At 45.4% G+C, this 16,430-nt stretch overlaps 1 protein-coding gene across 2 annotated transcripts in view; it reads right to left on the reverse strand.

Annotated features, from left to right (window-relative positions):
* The window catches only part of LOC121535539 (ephrin type-A receptor 3-like), a 163,319-nt gene that overhangs the window by 22,059 nt on the left and 124,830 nt on the right, over positions 1-16,430 (reverse strand). For both annotated transcript variants that reach the window (XM_041842712.2, XM_041842711.2), the window contains exons 11-13: positions 6,968-7,035; positions 6,044-6,169; positions 5,238-5,423 (exon numbers count right to left, since the gene is read on the reverse strand). In XM_041842712.2, the coding sequence (XP_041698646.2) occupies positions 5,238-5,423; positions 6,044-6,169; positions 6,968-7,035 (380 nt within the window). The remainder of the gene's footprint in view (positions 1-5,237; positions 5,424-6,043; positions 6,170-6,967; positions 7,036-16,430) is intronic.

The following is a 16,430-nucleotide window of genomic DNA, read 5'->3' on the forward strand; positions in this document are numbered from 1 at the left end:
TTCTTTCCTTTACACGGATCAGTCGTCCTGGTCCCTTTGCAGAAAAACAGCCCCAAAGCATGATGTTTCCACCCCCATGCTTCACAGTAGGTATGGTGTTCTTTGGATGCAACTCAGCATTCTTTGTCCTCCAAACACGGCGAGTTGAGTTTTTACCAAAAGTTCTATTTTGGTTTCATCTGACCATATGACATTCTCCCAATCCTCTTCTGGATCATCCAAATGCACTCTAGCAAACTTCAGACGGGCCTGGACATGTACTGGCTTAAGCAGGGGGACACGTCTGGCACTGCAGGATTTGAGTCCCTGGCGGCGTAGTGTGTTACTGATGGTAGGCTTTGTTACTTTGGTCCCAGCTCTCTGCAGGTCATTCACTAGGTCCCCCCGTGTGGTTGTGGGATTTTTGCTCACCGTTCTTGTGATCATTTTGACCCCACGGGGTGAGATCTTGCGTGGAGCCCCAGATCGAGGGAGATTATCAGTGGTCTTGTATGTCTTCCATTCCCTAATAATTGCTCCCACAGTTGATTTCTTCAAACCAAGCTGCTTACCTATTGCAGATTCAGTCTTCCCAGCCTGGTGCAGGTCTACAATTTAGTTTCTGGTGTCCTTTGACAGCTCTTTGGTCTTGGCCTTAGTGGAGTTTGGAGTGTGACTATTTGAGGTTGTGGACAGGTGTCTTTTATACTGATAACAAGTTCAAACAGGTGCCATTAATACAGGTAACGAGTGGAGGACAGAGGAGCCTCTTAAAGAAGTTACAGGTCTGTGAGAGCCAGAAATCTTGCTTGTTTGTAGATGACCAAATACTTATTTTCCACCATAATTTGCAAATATATTCATTAAAAATCCTACAATGTGATTTTCTGGATTTTATTTCTCAATTTGTCTGTCATAGTTGACGTGTACCTATGATGAAAATTACAGGCCTCTCATCTTTTTAAGTGGGAGAACTTGCACAATTGGTGGCTGACTAAATACTTTTTTTCCCCACTGTACATACATACATACATATCCTTTAAAAATATATATATTTCTCTTTAATACTTTCCAACCCCACCATCCCCTCCCTAATTGGAGTAAACTAGTGAACAACAATGCTTAGGCCTCTACTTCATGATTATACATACTATATACATTTTATGGACACAGTCACTAATTATATTTTGTTTGTTTTTACTCCTGAACTTCCTCCGATCATTTTCATGATGTCCATCTGGTATGCTTCTATATGCCATATCTTTCTAACTCTGCTCTTTCACAAAAGCTCACAATATATAACCTATATACTTATTATGGACACAGCATGTCTTACACTAGTTATCTTGTTGTTATTAGTTGTTGTTATTAGTCCCATCATTCAGCTCCATTCAACACCTCCCACCTATCTCTTAACACCATCTATATTGGATTTCTATTTGGTGGCTGACTAAATACTTTTTTTCCCCACTGTACATCCGGGGCACAAACTTACCATATTTCCTCACGAAAGACAACAGATTGCATTAATTAAAAGTGATTTTGTATAGTAAAAACGTTGGTATTTCCATAGGGTGTGTGTAAGTGTGTGTGTGTGTATTTTGTGTGTGTGTGCTGTCGGTGAGTGCGCATGTTTGTGTTTTTAGATTTGTTTGTGTGCACGTGTGTGTGTGTCTGTGTGTGTGTGTGTGTCTGTGTGTGTGTCTTTGTGTGTGTGTGTGTGTGTATGTGTGTGTGTGTGTGTGTCGTGTGTGTGTGTGTGTCTCTGTGTGTGTGTGTGTGTGTGTGTGTGTGTCTGTGTGTGTGTGTGTGTCTGTGTGTGTCTGTATGTGTGTGTCTGTGTGTGTGGCTGTGTGTGGGTGTGTGTGTGTGTGTCTGTGAGTGTCTGTGTGTGTCTGTGTGTGTGTGTGTGCCTGTGTGTGTGTGTGTGTGTGTGTGTGTGTGTGTGTGTGTGTGTGTGTGTGTGTCTGTGTGTGTGTCTGTGTGTGTTTGTGTGTGTCTGTGTGTGTGTGTGTCTGTGTGTGTCTGTGTTTGTGTGTGTATGTCTGTGTGTGTGTGCATGTGTCTGTGTGTGTGTGTGTGTCTGTGTGTCTGTGTGTGTGTCTGTGTGTGTGTGTGTGTCTGTCTGTGTGTGTCTGTGTGTGTCTATGTGTGTGTCTGTGTGTGTCTGTGTGTGTCTGTGTGTGTGTGTGTGTGTGTGTCTGTCTGTGTGTGTCTGTGTGTGTCTGTGTGTGTGTGTGTCTGTGTGTGTCTGTGTGTGTGTGTGTGTGTGTGTGTGTGTGTGTGTGTGTGTGTGTGTGTGTGTGTGTGTGTGCTTGGCTTATGTTTCACAGTGCATTAAAATGCTACTTTTGAGAGAAAAGAGCAGCATTTACCAAAATGTGGAAATGAAAAGCAAATCTGATTTACTCTGCTAATAGTTCTACAAACCACTCCAACCCAGCCAAGCAAAGGTCAAAATTATCATCTCTGAGAGAGAGAGAGAGAGATACAGAGAGAGAGAGAGACAGGGAGAGAGAGATGAAATAAAAATGAATAAGAAATGCAGAGTGATTTTCAGCTTTCATAAGCATGTTACTGAATATTCATGAAGCTAAAAAACACATCCAATTAACTCTGTGAATTATTAATATTCATGATGGGGTCACGCATATGCATTCGTTATTTTGTTGCGCGACCTACAGTGCCTTCAGAAAGTATTCACAGCCCTTGACTTTTTCCACATTTTGATGTGTTACAGCCTGAATATTTGGTCACTGACCTACACACAATACCCCATGATGTGAAATTGGAATTATGTTTTTCAACATTTTTTACAAATTAATAAAAAATGAAAAGCTGAATTGTCTTGAGTCAATAAGTATTCAACCCCTTTGCTATGGCAATCGTAAATAAAATGTACTTAACAAGTCACATAATAAGTTGCATGGACTGTTTAACATGATTTCCGAATGACTACCTCATCTCTGTACCCCACACATACAAATTATCTGTAAGGTCCCTTCAAACACAGATGTGAATTTCAAACACAGATTTAACCAGAAAGACCAGGGAGGTTTTCTAATGCCTCGCAAAGAAGGGTAGCTATTGTCTCGCAATCATCAACAAACAATTTGACAGAGCTTGAATACATTTGAAAAGAATAATGGGCAACTGTTGCACAATCCATGTGTGGAAAGCATTTAGAGACGTATCCGGAAAGACTCACAGCTGTAATTGCTGCCAAGGTGATTCTAAGGTGTATTGTCTCAGGAGGTTGAATACTTATCTAATCAATATATATTAGTGTTGGGCCTCCTGAGTGGTGCTGAGGTCTAAGGCACTACATCGCAGTGCTAGAGGCGTCACTACAGACCCGGGTTCGATTACTTGGCTCATCATGCTCTAGTGACTCATTGTGGTGGGCTGGGTGCCTTCAGGCTGACCTCAGTCGTCAGTTGAACGGTGTTTCCTCCAACACATTGGTGTGGCTGTCTTCCGAGTTAAGGGGGCGGGTGTTAAGAAGCGCGGTTTGGCGGGTCATGTTTCAGAGGACGCATGACTCAACCTCCGGAGCCCGGTGGGTAGTTGCAGTGATGAGATATGAGGGATACCATGGGGGAGATTGGGGGGGGGGAGAGAGGGGGAAATTAGTGTTTATTGTTATGTCTCTCTCTCTATCTGCCGGTCTGACTTTCTCTCTCTGTCTCTGTTTCTCTATCTTAATTCAATGTGGAGGGGGGAGACGGGGGGCTTATTTATATTCTGTGACGTTCATGTATATTGATGTTACCATCCTACATTCATCCTACATTCTTAGAAAGACACAAGATACACCATTAAACCAAGTAACTGATGCATTGTAAAATAAATACTGTGCAGAGCTAAGTCTTTGGAAATTATACAGCACGATTTGACAACAAACATGTTTTGAGAGAGAGAGAAAGCGAGAGAGATAGAGAAAGAGATAGAGAGAGAGAGCGAGAAAGAGAGATAGAGAGAGAGAGAGAGAGAAAGAGACACAGAGAGAGAGAGAGCGAGAGAGAGAGAGAGAGAGAGCGAGAGAGAGAGAGAGAGAGAGAGAGAGAGGCAATAGGGGGGTGGATGGAGTGACATTGATCGTGATCGTGATAGTGATCTGTTATGCAGTTGTGGAAAAAGTACCCAATTCTCATACTTGAGTAAAAGTAAAGATAACTTAACAGAAAATGACTCAAGTAAAAGTGAAAGTCACCCAGTAAAATACAACTTCAGTAAAAGTCTAAAAGTATTGGTTTTAAATATACTTAAGTATCAAAAGTAAAAGTAAAAGTATGAATAATTTAAAATTCCTTATATTAAGCAAACCAGACGGCACAAATGTCTTTATTTACGGATAGCCAGGGTCACACTCAAACACTCAGACATCATTTACCAACATAGCATTTGTGTTTAGTGAGTCTGCCATATCAGAGGCAGTAGGGATGACCAGGGATGTTCTTTTGATAAGTGTGTGAATTGGACCATGTTCTGTCCTGCTAAGCATTCAAAATGGGTGGTCCCCTGTAGCTCAGCTGGTAAAGCACGCTGCTTGTAACGCCAGGGTAGTGGGTTCGATCCCCGGGACCACCCATACACAAAAATGTATGCATGCATGACTGTAAGTCGCTTTGAATAAAAGTGTCTGCTAAATGGCTTATTATTATTATTATAAAATGTAATGAGTACATTTGGGTGTCAGGGAAAATGTATGGAGTAAAAAGTACATCATTTTCTTTAGGAACGTAGTGAAGTAAAAGTAAAAGTTGTCAAAAATATAAATAGTAAAGTAAAGTACAGATACCAAAAAAAACTACTTAAGTAGTACTTTAAAGTATTTTTACTTAAGTACTTTACACCACTGCTGTTATGAGGGTTGTTCAACCCTGTGTCTGTGTCTCTGTGTTCTGTGTTTTCTGAATCACCTCTCACATCCAACACTCTCTCTCTCTCTCTCTAATGTAATAACAAGCACAAGTAAACATGTGCCCCTTGTACCTACACGTATACACACTCACAAACAGACACATCAACAGCACGGGCTGCCATGGTAACTGGAGCCTCTATCTGGTCGAGGGTCGGGTCTGATACTCATTAAGAGAACAGCTCTGCTGCCTCTCTCACACATAGGTATGTTATGCACACACAATACATGATCAAAACAAACAATAGCCAGATCTAAAGGGATGGAATAGGTGAAATACTGTATGGCAATGGACAATTTCTGCTTAAATCGGTCAAAGTAGCTGTCAATCACTCACATCGTGTGACCACACCCTCCAGTCTGATGATATTTGGGTGGTCGAACTGTCCCATGATGCTGGCCTCAGAGAGGAAGTCCCGCCTCTGTTTGTCGGCGTATCCTGCCTTCAGACTCTTTATGGCCACGTAGATCTCTCTCTTCCCCTGGAGTCGCAGACGACCGCTACACACCTCCCCAAACTCACCTACAACACACACAGATACACACAGTATAAATGACTACACACCTCCCCCAACTCATTTACAACACACACACATAAACTAAGTGTACAAAACATTAAGGACACCTGCTCTTTCCATGACATATACTGACCAGGTGAATCCAGGTGAAAGCTATGATCCCTTATTGATGTCACTTGTTAAATCCACTTAAATCAGTGTAGATGAAGGGGAGGTGACATACTTTTTAAGCCTTGAGAAAATTGAGACATAGTGTGTGCCATTCAGAGGGTTAATTGGCAAGACAAAATATTTAAGTGCCATTGAATGGGGTTTTAGTAGTAGGTGCCAGGCGCACCAGTTTGTGTCAAGAACTGCAACGTTGCTGGGATTTTCACACTCAACAGTTTCCTGTGTGTATCAAGAATAGGACATCCAGCCAACTTGACACAACTGTGGGAAGCATTGGAGTCAACATGGGCCAGCATCCCTGTGGAACGCTTTTGACACCTTGTAGAGTCCATGCCCCGACGAATTGAGGCTGTTCTGGGGGCAAAAGGAGGGGTGATTACCAATCAGACTGCTCTTGACTGCACCATTTGGGTCCCACAAGGATCTAGGTAAGGGCCAGTCAGGGATCACTCACCCGCTCCGATGACTCTCTCTATGCAGATGCTGGAAGCATCAATCTCTTTGGCAAAGTCTCTGACCGCCTGGTTAGGATCCTCATAGGTGTGTGGATGGATATATATCTTACTGCCAGGAAGTTTGACTGGAGACAAAAAGAGACAGAAACAAAGAGAGATAGAGGTAAGCATTTCACTGTAATGTCTGCACCTGTTGTATTCGGCGCATGTGACCAATACAATTTGATTTGATTTGATTTGATTTGATAGATCTCAATAACTTTCCTGTAGAAAGCGTCACGACACACAAAGAAAGCAGTGCAACACACAAATGTGTTCAACTCCAACGTAATTAAAGGTACAGAAATGGCTGCTGAATCCTTGAGTGCTCAATATCACACTACATTGCCTCTCAGAATTGCTTTTGTTTACTACTCATGGCAACACTGGAGAGAATGAATATCAATTCTGCTTACTTATACCGTTGCTTCTCAGAAAATGAATGGATTTTTCTGAGAAGCAACTACAATTTGTAAAAGTTCTTTAGTTGTTTGAGTTGAAGTAGACTTGAGCAACTTAGGTGGAGTAAAGCATATTTATCCTGATTTTCCAACGCACAGAGAAAAAGGTAGTTTCCTCTATGATGGATTGCAATCGTCTGAATCACTTTCTGTTTATGTAAATGTCACAATAAAATGTGATGCATCGAAAGAGTGTACTCTGTGTGTGTATGTGTGATGCTTGGCGAAGTAAACATGCTGGGCATTCAGCAAACACACACTTCTTCATAACAAGATCATAAACAGCCCATTATGGAAGGTTTCACACCACTCTGCAGAGATGCTTCTTTGGCTGCCTCTGAAAGTGATGTCCTTCCTCTACTGTATATATGAGTGTGTGTTTTGTGTGTGTGTGTGTGTGTGTGTGTGTTTGTGTGCGTATACCTCTTCCATGTTGAAACTGCAGCTTCTCTTCGTCAGGGTCCTGCTTCGCTTTGATGTATCCACAGTGTCTGAGGAACAAAACACACCAACTGGTTAATGACATCATGGTTTGTGTGTGTGTGTGTTCTTGTGTGTGTGAATGTTATGTGTGTGTTGTCTGTGTGTTGTATGTGTGAGAGTTGTGTGTGTGTCCTGTGTGTGTGTGTTGTGTGTTGTGTGTGTGTGTGTGTGAGTTGTGGGTGTATGTGCGTGTGTGTGCACACCAACTTTTACTTCAGTCTAAGAAACTCCCATGATACACATTGAACAGCCGAGGGCATATTGAAAGTCTAGAAATATTCTCCTATTTTTCTCCACCTCTCTCCTCCCCCTATCCCCCCCTCTTTCACCTCCCCCTATCCTCCCCTCTCTCTCTCTCCTCCCCCCTATCTCCCCTCTCTCCTCCCCCTATCTCCCCTCTCGCTCTCTCTCCTCCCCCTATCCCCCCCTCTCTCTCTCTCCTCCCCCTCTCTCCCCCTCTCTCTCTCTCTCCTCCCCCTATCCCCCCTCTCTCTCCTCCCCCTATCTCCCCTCTCTCTCTCCTCCCCCTATCCCCCCTCTCTCTCTCCTCCCCTATCTCCCCATCTCTCTCTCTCCTCCCCCCATCCCACTCTCTCCACCCCCCTATATCCCCTCTCTCTCTCTCCTCCCCTATCCCCACTCTCTCTCTCTCCTCCCCCATCCCTCTCTCTCTCCTCCTCCCTATCTCCCCGCTCTCTCTCTCCTCTCCCCTATCTCCTCTCTCTCTCTCCTCCCCCTATCCCCCTCTCTCTCTCCTCCCTCCTATCCCCCTCTCTCTCTCTCCTCCCCCCTATCCCTCATCTCTCTCTCCTCCCCCATCTCCCCTCTCTCTCTCTCCCCCATCTCCCCCTCTCTCTCTCGCCTCCCCCTATCCCCCCCTCTCTCTCTCCTCCCCTATCCTCTCCCCCTCTCTCTCCTCCCCCCCCCCCCCTCTCTCTCCTCCCCCTCTCCCCCTCTCTCTCTCCTCCCCCTATCCCCCCCTCTCTCTCTCCTCCCCCATCTCCCCTCTCTCTCTCCTCCCCCTATCCCCCTCTCTCTCTCCCCTCCCCCCATCTCCCCCTCTCTCTCACCTCCCTATCCCCTCTCTCTCTCCTCCCCCTATCTCCCCCTCTCTCTCTCTCCTCCCCCCATCCCACTCTCTCCTCCCCCTATATCCCTCTCTCTCTCTCTCCTCCCCTATCCCCCTCTCTCTCTCTCCTCCCCTATCTCCTCTCTCTCTCTCCTCCCCTATCCCCCTCTCTCTCCTCCCTCCTATCCCCCTCTCTCTCGCCTCCCCCTATCCCCCTCTCTCTCTCCTCCCCCTATCCCCCCATTCTCTCTCCTCCCCCTATCCCCCCTCTCTCTCCTCCCCCCTCTCTCTCTCCTCCCCCCTATCCCCCCTCTCTCTCTCCTCCCCCTATCTCCCCTCTCTCTCTCCTCCCCCTATCTCCTCTCTCTCTCTCCTCCCCCTATCTCCCCTCTCTCTCTCCTCCCCCTATCTCCCCTTCTCTCTCTCCTCACCCCCTATCCCTCTCTCTCTCCTCCCCTTACCCCCCTCTCTTTCCTCCCCCCTAATCCCCCCTCTCTCTCTGGTCTCTGTATGCAGGAGCCTGGGGCTGTGAGAGTATAAGTCCTCCTCTCTCTCTCTCTCTCTCTCTCTCTCTCTCTCTCTCTCTCTCTCTCTCTCTCTCTCTCTCTCTCTCTCTCCCCCTTCTCTCTCTCCCTTTCTCTGATTCCCTCTCTGGGCCTTTTTTTGGTGTGTGCAGTAGCCTGAGTTTGTTCTTAAGTGTGTGTGTGTGTGTGGGTGTGTGTGTGTGTGGGCACCCTCCAGTCACTACTCATCCCCTTTAATTAGAGGTTCATATCCATGCATTACCATGTAGTCCTACATTCCACCCCTTTAACTATTCTATCAACCATTCTGGCCATTAACTGCCTCTGCCTAAACCTCCATGGGGTACCAAACACACACACACACAAACCCCGCACCCGCAGAGCCGATCAATCCAGCAATCAATAACAGCCATCAATCGATTGATCAGCCCAGCTGTGAGGAAGTGTTAAACGCGCTCTGGTTAAAAAGCGCCACTCTTTGAGAGAGGTTGGGGTGGGGTTGGGGGCAGAGGGGTTAATATTAGCCTTTCTCTGCTCCGTAAAACTTCAGTAGGAGAACAGCACATTTAACAAGCCAATTGACATAAAACACCATTACATTTAATGCTCGCTCAAATACAGCATGAAGGTTTTAGCCCAAAACATAAAAGCGTAAAATCAATTTCCACATTGTCAGGTACTAAAACACCATATAAATGCTTTCTTTCTTGGCTCCTCTCCTCCCGTCTTCTCTCTCTCTCCTCTATGATCTTTTCCTTTCATTTCCTCTTCTCTGTTCCATCAAACCATCGTTTCCTCTTCTCTTCTCTCTTCACTCCCCCTCTCCTCTCCTCCCCCTGTCCTCTCCTCCCCCTCTCCTCTCCTCCTCCTCTCCTCTCCTCCCCCTGTCCTCTCCTCCCCCTCTCCTGTCCTCCCCCCTCTCCTCTCCTCCCCCTGTCCTCTCCTCCCCCTCTCCTCTCCTCCCCTCTCCTCTCCTCCTCCTCTCCTCTCCTCCCCCTCTCCTCTCCTCCCCCTGTCTCTCCTCCCCTCTCCTCTCCTCCCCCTCTCCTCTCCTCCCCCTGTCCTCTCCTCCCCCTCTCCTCTCCTCCCCCTGTCCTCTCCTCCCCCTCTCCTCTCCTCCCCCTCTCCTCTCCTCTCCTCCCCCCTCTCCTCTCCTCCCCCTCTCCTCTCCTCCCCCTGTCTCTCCTCCCCCTCTCCTCTCCTCTCCTCCCCCTCTCCTCTCCTCCCCCTGTCCTCTCCTCCCCCCTCTCCTCTCCCTTCCCCCTCTCTCCTCTCCTCCCCTCTCCTCTCCTCCCCTGTCCTCTCCTCCCCCTCTCCTGTCCTCCCCCTCTCCTCTCCTCCCCTTTGTCCTCTCCTCCCCCTGTCCTCTCCTCCCCCTCCTCTCCTCTCCTCTCCTCTCCTCTCCTCTCTCCTCTCCTTCTCCTCCTCCTCTCCTCTCCTCCCCCTCTCCTCCCCCCTGTCCTCTCCTCCCCCTCTCCTGTCCTCCCCCTCCTCTCCTCCCCTGTCCTCACCTCCCCCTCTCCTCTCCTCCCCCTCTCCTCTCCTCCCCCTCCTCACCTCCCCCTCTCCTCTCCTCCCCTAGTCCTCTCCTCCCCCTCTCCTCTCCTCCCCCTCTCCTCTCCTCCCCCATCTCCTCTCCTCCCCCTGTCCTCTCCTCCCCCTCTCCTCTCCTCCCCTCTCCTCCCCTCCTCTCCTCTCCTCCCCCTCTCTCTCCTCCCCCTGTCCTCTCCTCCCCCCTCTCCTCTCCTCCCCCCTCTCCTCTCCTCCCCCTGTCCTCTCCTCCCCCTCTCCTCTCCTCCCCCTCTCCTCTCCTCCCCCTGTCCTCTCCTCCCTCTCTCTTCTATCATCACCTCTCATTATGAAGACTTATGAAGGGAAGTTTTTCTAGAAAACAAAAGCCTCTCCATCTTTTCCATCCTAAGCAGGGCCCAGTACATCTGAAATACATTCTCATTGTAATTGTAATTGGGATCTGTTCCAAGAGCTGTGATTAGGGCTGTGGCGGTCACAAAATTTCGTCAGCCGGTGATTGTCAAACTGTCGGTCTCACGGTAATTGGACAGTTAATTAACATAAACACATTTAGCATCTCCTGGCTTCCACACATATCTTACAAGCCACTGATGCAGACATTTGGAACATCTAGCCTACACCTTCTCAAGAAATCCATTATTTATTTTAGACAGGTCTAAAGAAGCATGATATGAAGAAAATGTCATCTATTTCAGAAGAAAAGCATAGCATACTCTGAGTTATGTTAGGTCCTGATGTGGCTATGCCAAATGGTTGTGGGCTACACTAGTTCATTTAGCAGACAAGATTTGCTTAGAATTCCGTGGCATTATTTTATATTATGAAGAATACAATTGAACAAAGCTGAATAAAAAATAAATGTTTTCTCCAAACGATTTGAGGGAGTGCACACATGCGGCTATTCTGTGTTGAGCGGTTAACAAAGAAATAGGTATTCCTATATGCTTAATTTAGAGTTATTAATGTAACTTTAGTTGTTCTACAAATGTTGGGCTATATGTTTAGATTTTTAATACATTGTAAAGCTGCATGATGAGACTCTAATGATAATTTGAAAAAAGTAGCTTGAAAGGCATGAGCTCTGCTTTGTTTTTTTGCGCAGGCTGTACACACTTCAACAGTCTCTCATTCACAATTTGACAAGCACTTGATAATGCCCCAAATTTCACAGCGGCATCCCCTTTGTGGCCGTAAAAATCCATGGCTTTTGCGGCATGGAGTGCTGTGTTTCTCCCTGAGTGCTGCCCTTCTCCCTGAGTGCTGTGCAACCCGAAGCGCCTCTCACTCACATTGCTCTCCATCACGTGATCGGGTCTTTCTCACAGGTTACAAGGCTACATTCCGAGCTGCATATTGAAGATATTGGAAGAATTGTCCACATTTACTTTTTGTCAGCCAACAAGATGAGTAGGCTTAACGAACAGCATAAGCACTAGCCTATGTCAATCTACTATCCCCCATAGTACAAAAGTCGACCTATTCTATTCTGCGCAATAAAAAAATATTCCAAACATACTATGGGACAGTTGTGGGGTGCAATAGATCCCAAATTAATACAACCACTAGCATCCCCCAACAAAATGTTTACGCAATGTGGCTGACGCAACAGATCAGAACGTTTAGCTATTTCTTCACATTATAAGCACAGCAATGCGCACATGGCAGTAGGCTATAAGAGCGAATGTTCCATTAGCGGGAAAACACCATTATCAAAAGTGACCACAAATGTGATTATGCATGTAATGCTTTTATTATAAACCTGCATTTTTATGGTGAAAATTATCTTCCCCAAACTTGAAAGGAAGAATGAAAGGAAGGAAGGAAGAAAGAAAACTGGCTACCAGTGAGACAGGGGAAAGGGATTTGATTTGATTTGATTTATTAGGATCCCCATTTGCCAACATCAACGAAAAAGACATTACAAACAAAACACTTTACAATTTAAATATATTTTAAAACATTAACATGTAGTGTATGTGTGTGTGTGTGTGCTCTATTAGTTACACATACAGTTGAAGTCGGAAGTTTACATACACCTTAGCCAAATACATTTAAACTCAGTTTTTCACAATTCCTGACAATTCATCCAAGTAAAAATTCACTGTCTTAGGTCAGTTAGGATCACCACTTTACTTTAAGAATGTGAAATGTCAGAATAATAGTAGAGAATGATTTATTTCATCTTTAATTTCTTTCATCACATTCCCAGTGGGTCAGAAGTTTACATACACTCAATTAATATTTGGTAGCATTGCCTTTAAATTGTTTAACTGGGTCAAACGTTTTGGGTAGCCTTCCATAAGCTTCCCACAATAAGTTGGGTGAAATTTAGACCATTCCTCCTGACAGAGCTGGTGTAACTGAGTCAGGTTTGTAGGCCTCCTTGCTCCCACACGCTTTTTCAGTTCTGCCCACACATTTTCGATAGGATTGAGGTCAGGGCTTTGTGATGGCCACTCCAAAACCTTGACTTTGTTGTCCTTAAGCCATTTTGGCACAAGTTTGGAAGTATGCTTGGGGTCATTGTCCATTTGGAAGACCCATTTACGACCAAGCTTTAACTTCCTGACTGATGTCTTGAGATGTTGCTTCAATATATCCACAAAATGTTCCTTCCTCATGATGCCATCTATTTTGTGAAGTGCACCAGTCCCTCCTGCAGCAAAGCAACCCCACAGCATGATGCTGCCACCCCCGTGCTTCACGGTTGGGATGGTGTTCTTCGGCTTGCAAGCTTGCCCCTTTCTCCTCCAAACATATCGCTGGTCATTATGGCCAAACAGTTCTATTTTTGTTTCATCAGACCAGAGGACATTTCTCCAAAAAGTACCATCTTTGTCCCCATGTGCAGTTGCAAACCGTAGTCTGGCTTTTATATGGCAGTTTTGGAGCAGTGTCTTCTTCTTTGCTGAGCGGCCTTTCAGGTTATGTCGATATAGGACTCGTTTTACTGTGGATATAGATACTTTTGCACCTGTTTCCTCCAGCATCTTCACAAGGTCCTTTGCTGTTGTTCTGGGATTGATTTGCACCAAAGTACGTTCATCTCTAGGAGACAGAACGCTTCTCCTTCCTGAGCGGTATGACGGCTGCGTGGTCCCATGGTGTTTATACTTTTGTACTATTGTTTGTACAGATGAACGTGGTACCTTCAGGCGTTTGGAAATTGCTTCCAAGGATGAACCAGACTTGTGAAGGTCTACAATTCATTTTCTGAGGTCTTGGCTAATTTCTTTTGATTTTCCCATGATGTCAAACAAAGAGGCACTGAGTTTGAAGGTAGGCCTTGAAATACATCCACAGGTACACCTCCAATTGACTCAAATGATGTCAATTAGCCTATCAGAAGCTTCTAAAGCCATGACATCATTTTCTGGAATTTTCCAAGCTGTTTAAAGGCACAGTCAACTGTATGTAAACTTCTGACCTACTGGAATTGTGATACAGTGAATTATAAGTGAAATAATCTGTCTGTAAACAATTGTTGGAAAAATTACTTGTGTCATGCACAAAGTAGTTGTCCTAACCGACTTGCCAAAACGATAGTTTGTTAACAATACATTTTTTATGACTCCAACCTAAGTGTATGTAAACTTCCGACTTCAACTGTCAGTACATACACACAACAAAATAGGTCACATGAGGGAGAGGCGTTGTGCTGTGAGGTATTGCTTTATTTGTTTTTTGAAACCAGGTTTGCTGTTCACTTGCGCTATATAAAATGGAAGAGAGTTCTATGCACTCATGGCTCTGTATAATACTGTACGCTTCCTTGAATTTGTTCTGGACCTGGGAAAAGGAGGGAGAGGGAGAGGAAAAGGAGGGAGAGGAAAAAGGAGGAGAGGAAGTAGAGGTGATGGGGGGTAATGAGGTATTTTTAGCCTCAGTTAATATGACAATAGTTCAGTGCCTAATCCCTGTGTTTTACCCAGCTGAACGGGTAGAATAACTCAGCCTACAATGGGCCCTTTAGGGAATACTGTCTCTGTCTGGGACTGGGGTGAGAGAGGGAGAGGCCTGGGGGAGGCAGGGGGAAAAACATACACACAACCCTCTGCCATGTGTTCGGCTGGGCGGTTCCTTGGGTCGAAGTTGGGGGACAAAATTAGGACGTTTTAGGGGAGTATGGGAGGGTGTGTGTGTGTGTGGGGGGGTCTCACCTGTTTATTAGCTGGGTACAAGCCAGAGGGGGGACAGTGATCATAACCCCCAACACACCACCACTGGGACACCACACACACACACACACCCAGCCGCTTGGGGAATGTGTTTACAGCATAAAAAAATAAATATGTTGTGAGAAGTAGGCATCGGTCAGAAGCAGAAAAATTATAGAAATTCTCTACCAAGGAGGTTTGAATCCTAAGCAACCTGCATTCACATTGTTTGAAGTACAATAGACCAACATAGCTACTGTAGTAGGTCAAAGCTGTGCGCTGGAAAACCTTGGGAGAGCATGGGTAGAGTAGGCATTGTGGTGCTTGTGAATTTTGCTTTATTATGTTTTTTACACCGGAAGGGGTTTTTCTGTTAAAGGTGCATTATACAACATTTCCACATGCAAAGGTCTGTCATTGGCAGTGCTATTGTAACCTTTAATTCGGCCTCTGCCAAAAGGTCTGAGCCTTAATGGCAAAGGTGGTGTGCTTGCATAACTGCAAGGGTTGCTGGTTAAACTCTGGTCTGATGGCTGTTGCCTTCTAATCTAGCTAAAATCAGTTTTGGACTAACTATTAATGTATGTATAGAATTTGCAATGGATAGTCAAAAGTAATTGTCTGAAGTTTTCAGAAGGTGAATAGCTCAATTGATTGTGACAGTCTTACATTGTAAAATATAACTAAATTCCCACTGAAAGGAAACGTTTTCAAGTCATTGACTTTTGAGCTATGCATCCTATACATTTATATAATCCGGATTTGGGGGGGCATTAGCTCCCTCCCCCACCCCTAGAGCCGCGCCACTGGAATGGCCGTGCACGGCAGAGTTGGTAACAAATATCCAACACATGGGCTAGTCCTCTGTAGCTCAGCTGGTAGAGCACGGCGCTTGTAACGCCAAGGTAGTGGGTTCGATCCCCGGGACCACCCATACACAAAAATGTATGCACGCATGACTGTAAGTCGCTTTGGATAAAAGCGTCTGCTAAATAGCATGTTATTATTTATTATTATAGTCCAGCATCCAGATCGGAGCTGTAAATACAATCAAGATGGTTAAATGGCACAGTTGTTGGTTTGGCACTGTTGATCAGCACACATTTGGATTAAAATGTCAAGAAGACAGGAGAAGAAGCATTTTGGAATTTACTATGGATGCTAGAAACATTTTTTTCTGATTCTAGCAAGCATGCATTTGCACACTGCAGTCAGTACACAACCAAGGCACTGTTCACATGTAATGGTGTGTGCATGTGTGTGTGTGTGTGTGTTTGGTGTGTGTGTGTGTGTTTCACCTCTCCAGTTATACGTTTTATGATTAATTACCGCTGAAAGACATCTCTAAAATCACACGCATGTATGCACAGCATTGCTTGGGTCCCAGAGTGACTTTGTGACCCTCAAGTTACGATAGCAATAAAACATAAAGGGAAGTTCACTATAATCTAGTATAGAGAAGGTTTGGTAAAAACGCAAAATACCTGAATAGTCTAGAGAGAAATCTCTCACACACCTCAGTTTCTCTCTCTCACACACACACCTCTCTCTCTGTCTCTCTCTCTCTCTCTCACACACACACACAGACAGGCATGCATGCACACACGCACGCACACACACACTCTTCCTCCTCTTCCTCCTCTGTTCCAGTCCACTGAGGACAACAGGCTATTCCTGTCCTTCAAAAGCCACATGCTCTACATTTGCATATCAATTTACTTTTTAATATAATACTCTGTCACTCGAGACCCATTTTTTATTCGGCTAGCTACGTTCCACCTTCATAGAACTCCATCCATATATTAGCATCCCCCCTGTACTTCTTCCTCTCTGCCGCCTCTATATTTATATAATCGTTCTCTCCCTCTGTCGCTCCACAGTCCTTGCTACATTTTCTTTGTCTTCTCCTCTTTCCCTAACTCTCTCACTCGCTTTTTGTCTCCTCTTTTATCCCAACCCGCTCTACCCTCTCTCTCTCTCTCTCTCTCTCTCTCTCTCTCTCTCTCTCTCTCTCTCTCGCGCTCTCTCTCTCTCTCTCTCTCTCTCTCTCTCTCGCTCTCCCTCCCTCTCTCTCTCCCTCTCTCTCTCAATTAAATTAAATTAAAATGGCTTTATTGACA

The sequence above is a fragment of the Coregonus clupeaformis genome, chromosome 21, assembly GCF_020615455.1.
Source record: "Coregonus clupeaformis isolate EN_2021a chromosome 21, ASM2061545v1, whole genome shotgun sequence".
Taxonomy (NCBI): Eukaryota; Metazoa; Chordata; class Actinopteri; order Salmoniformes; family Salmonidae; genus Coregonus; species Coregonus clupeaformis.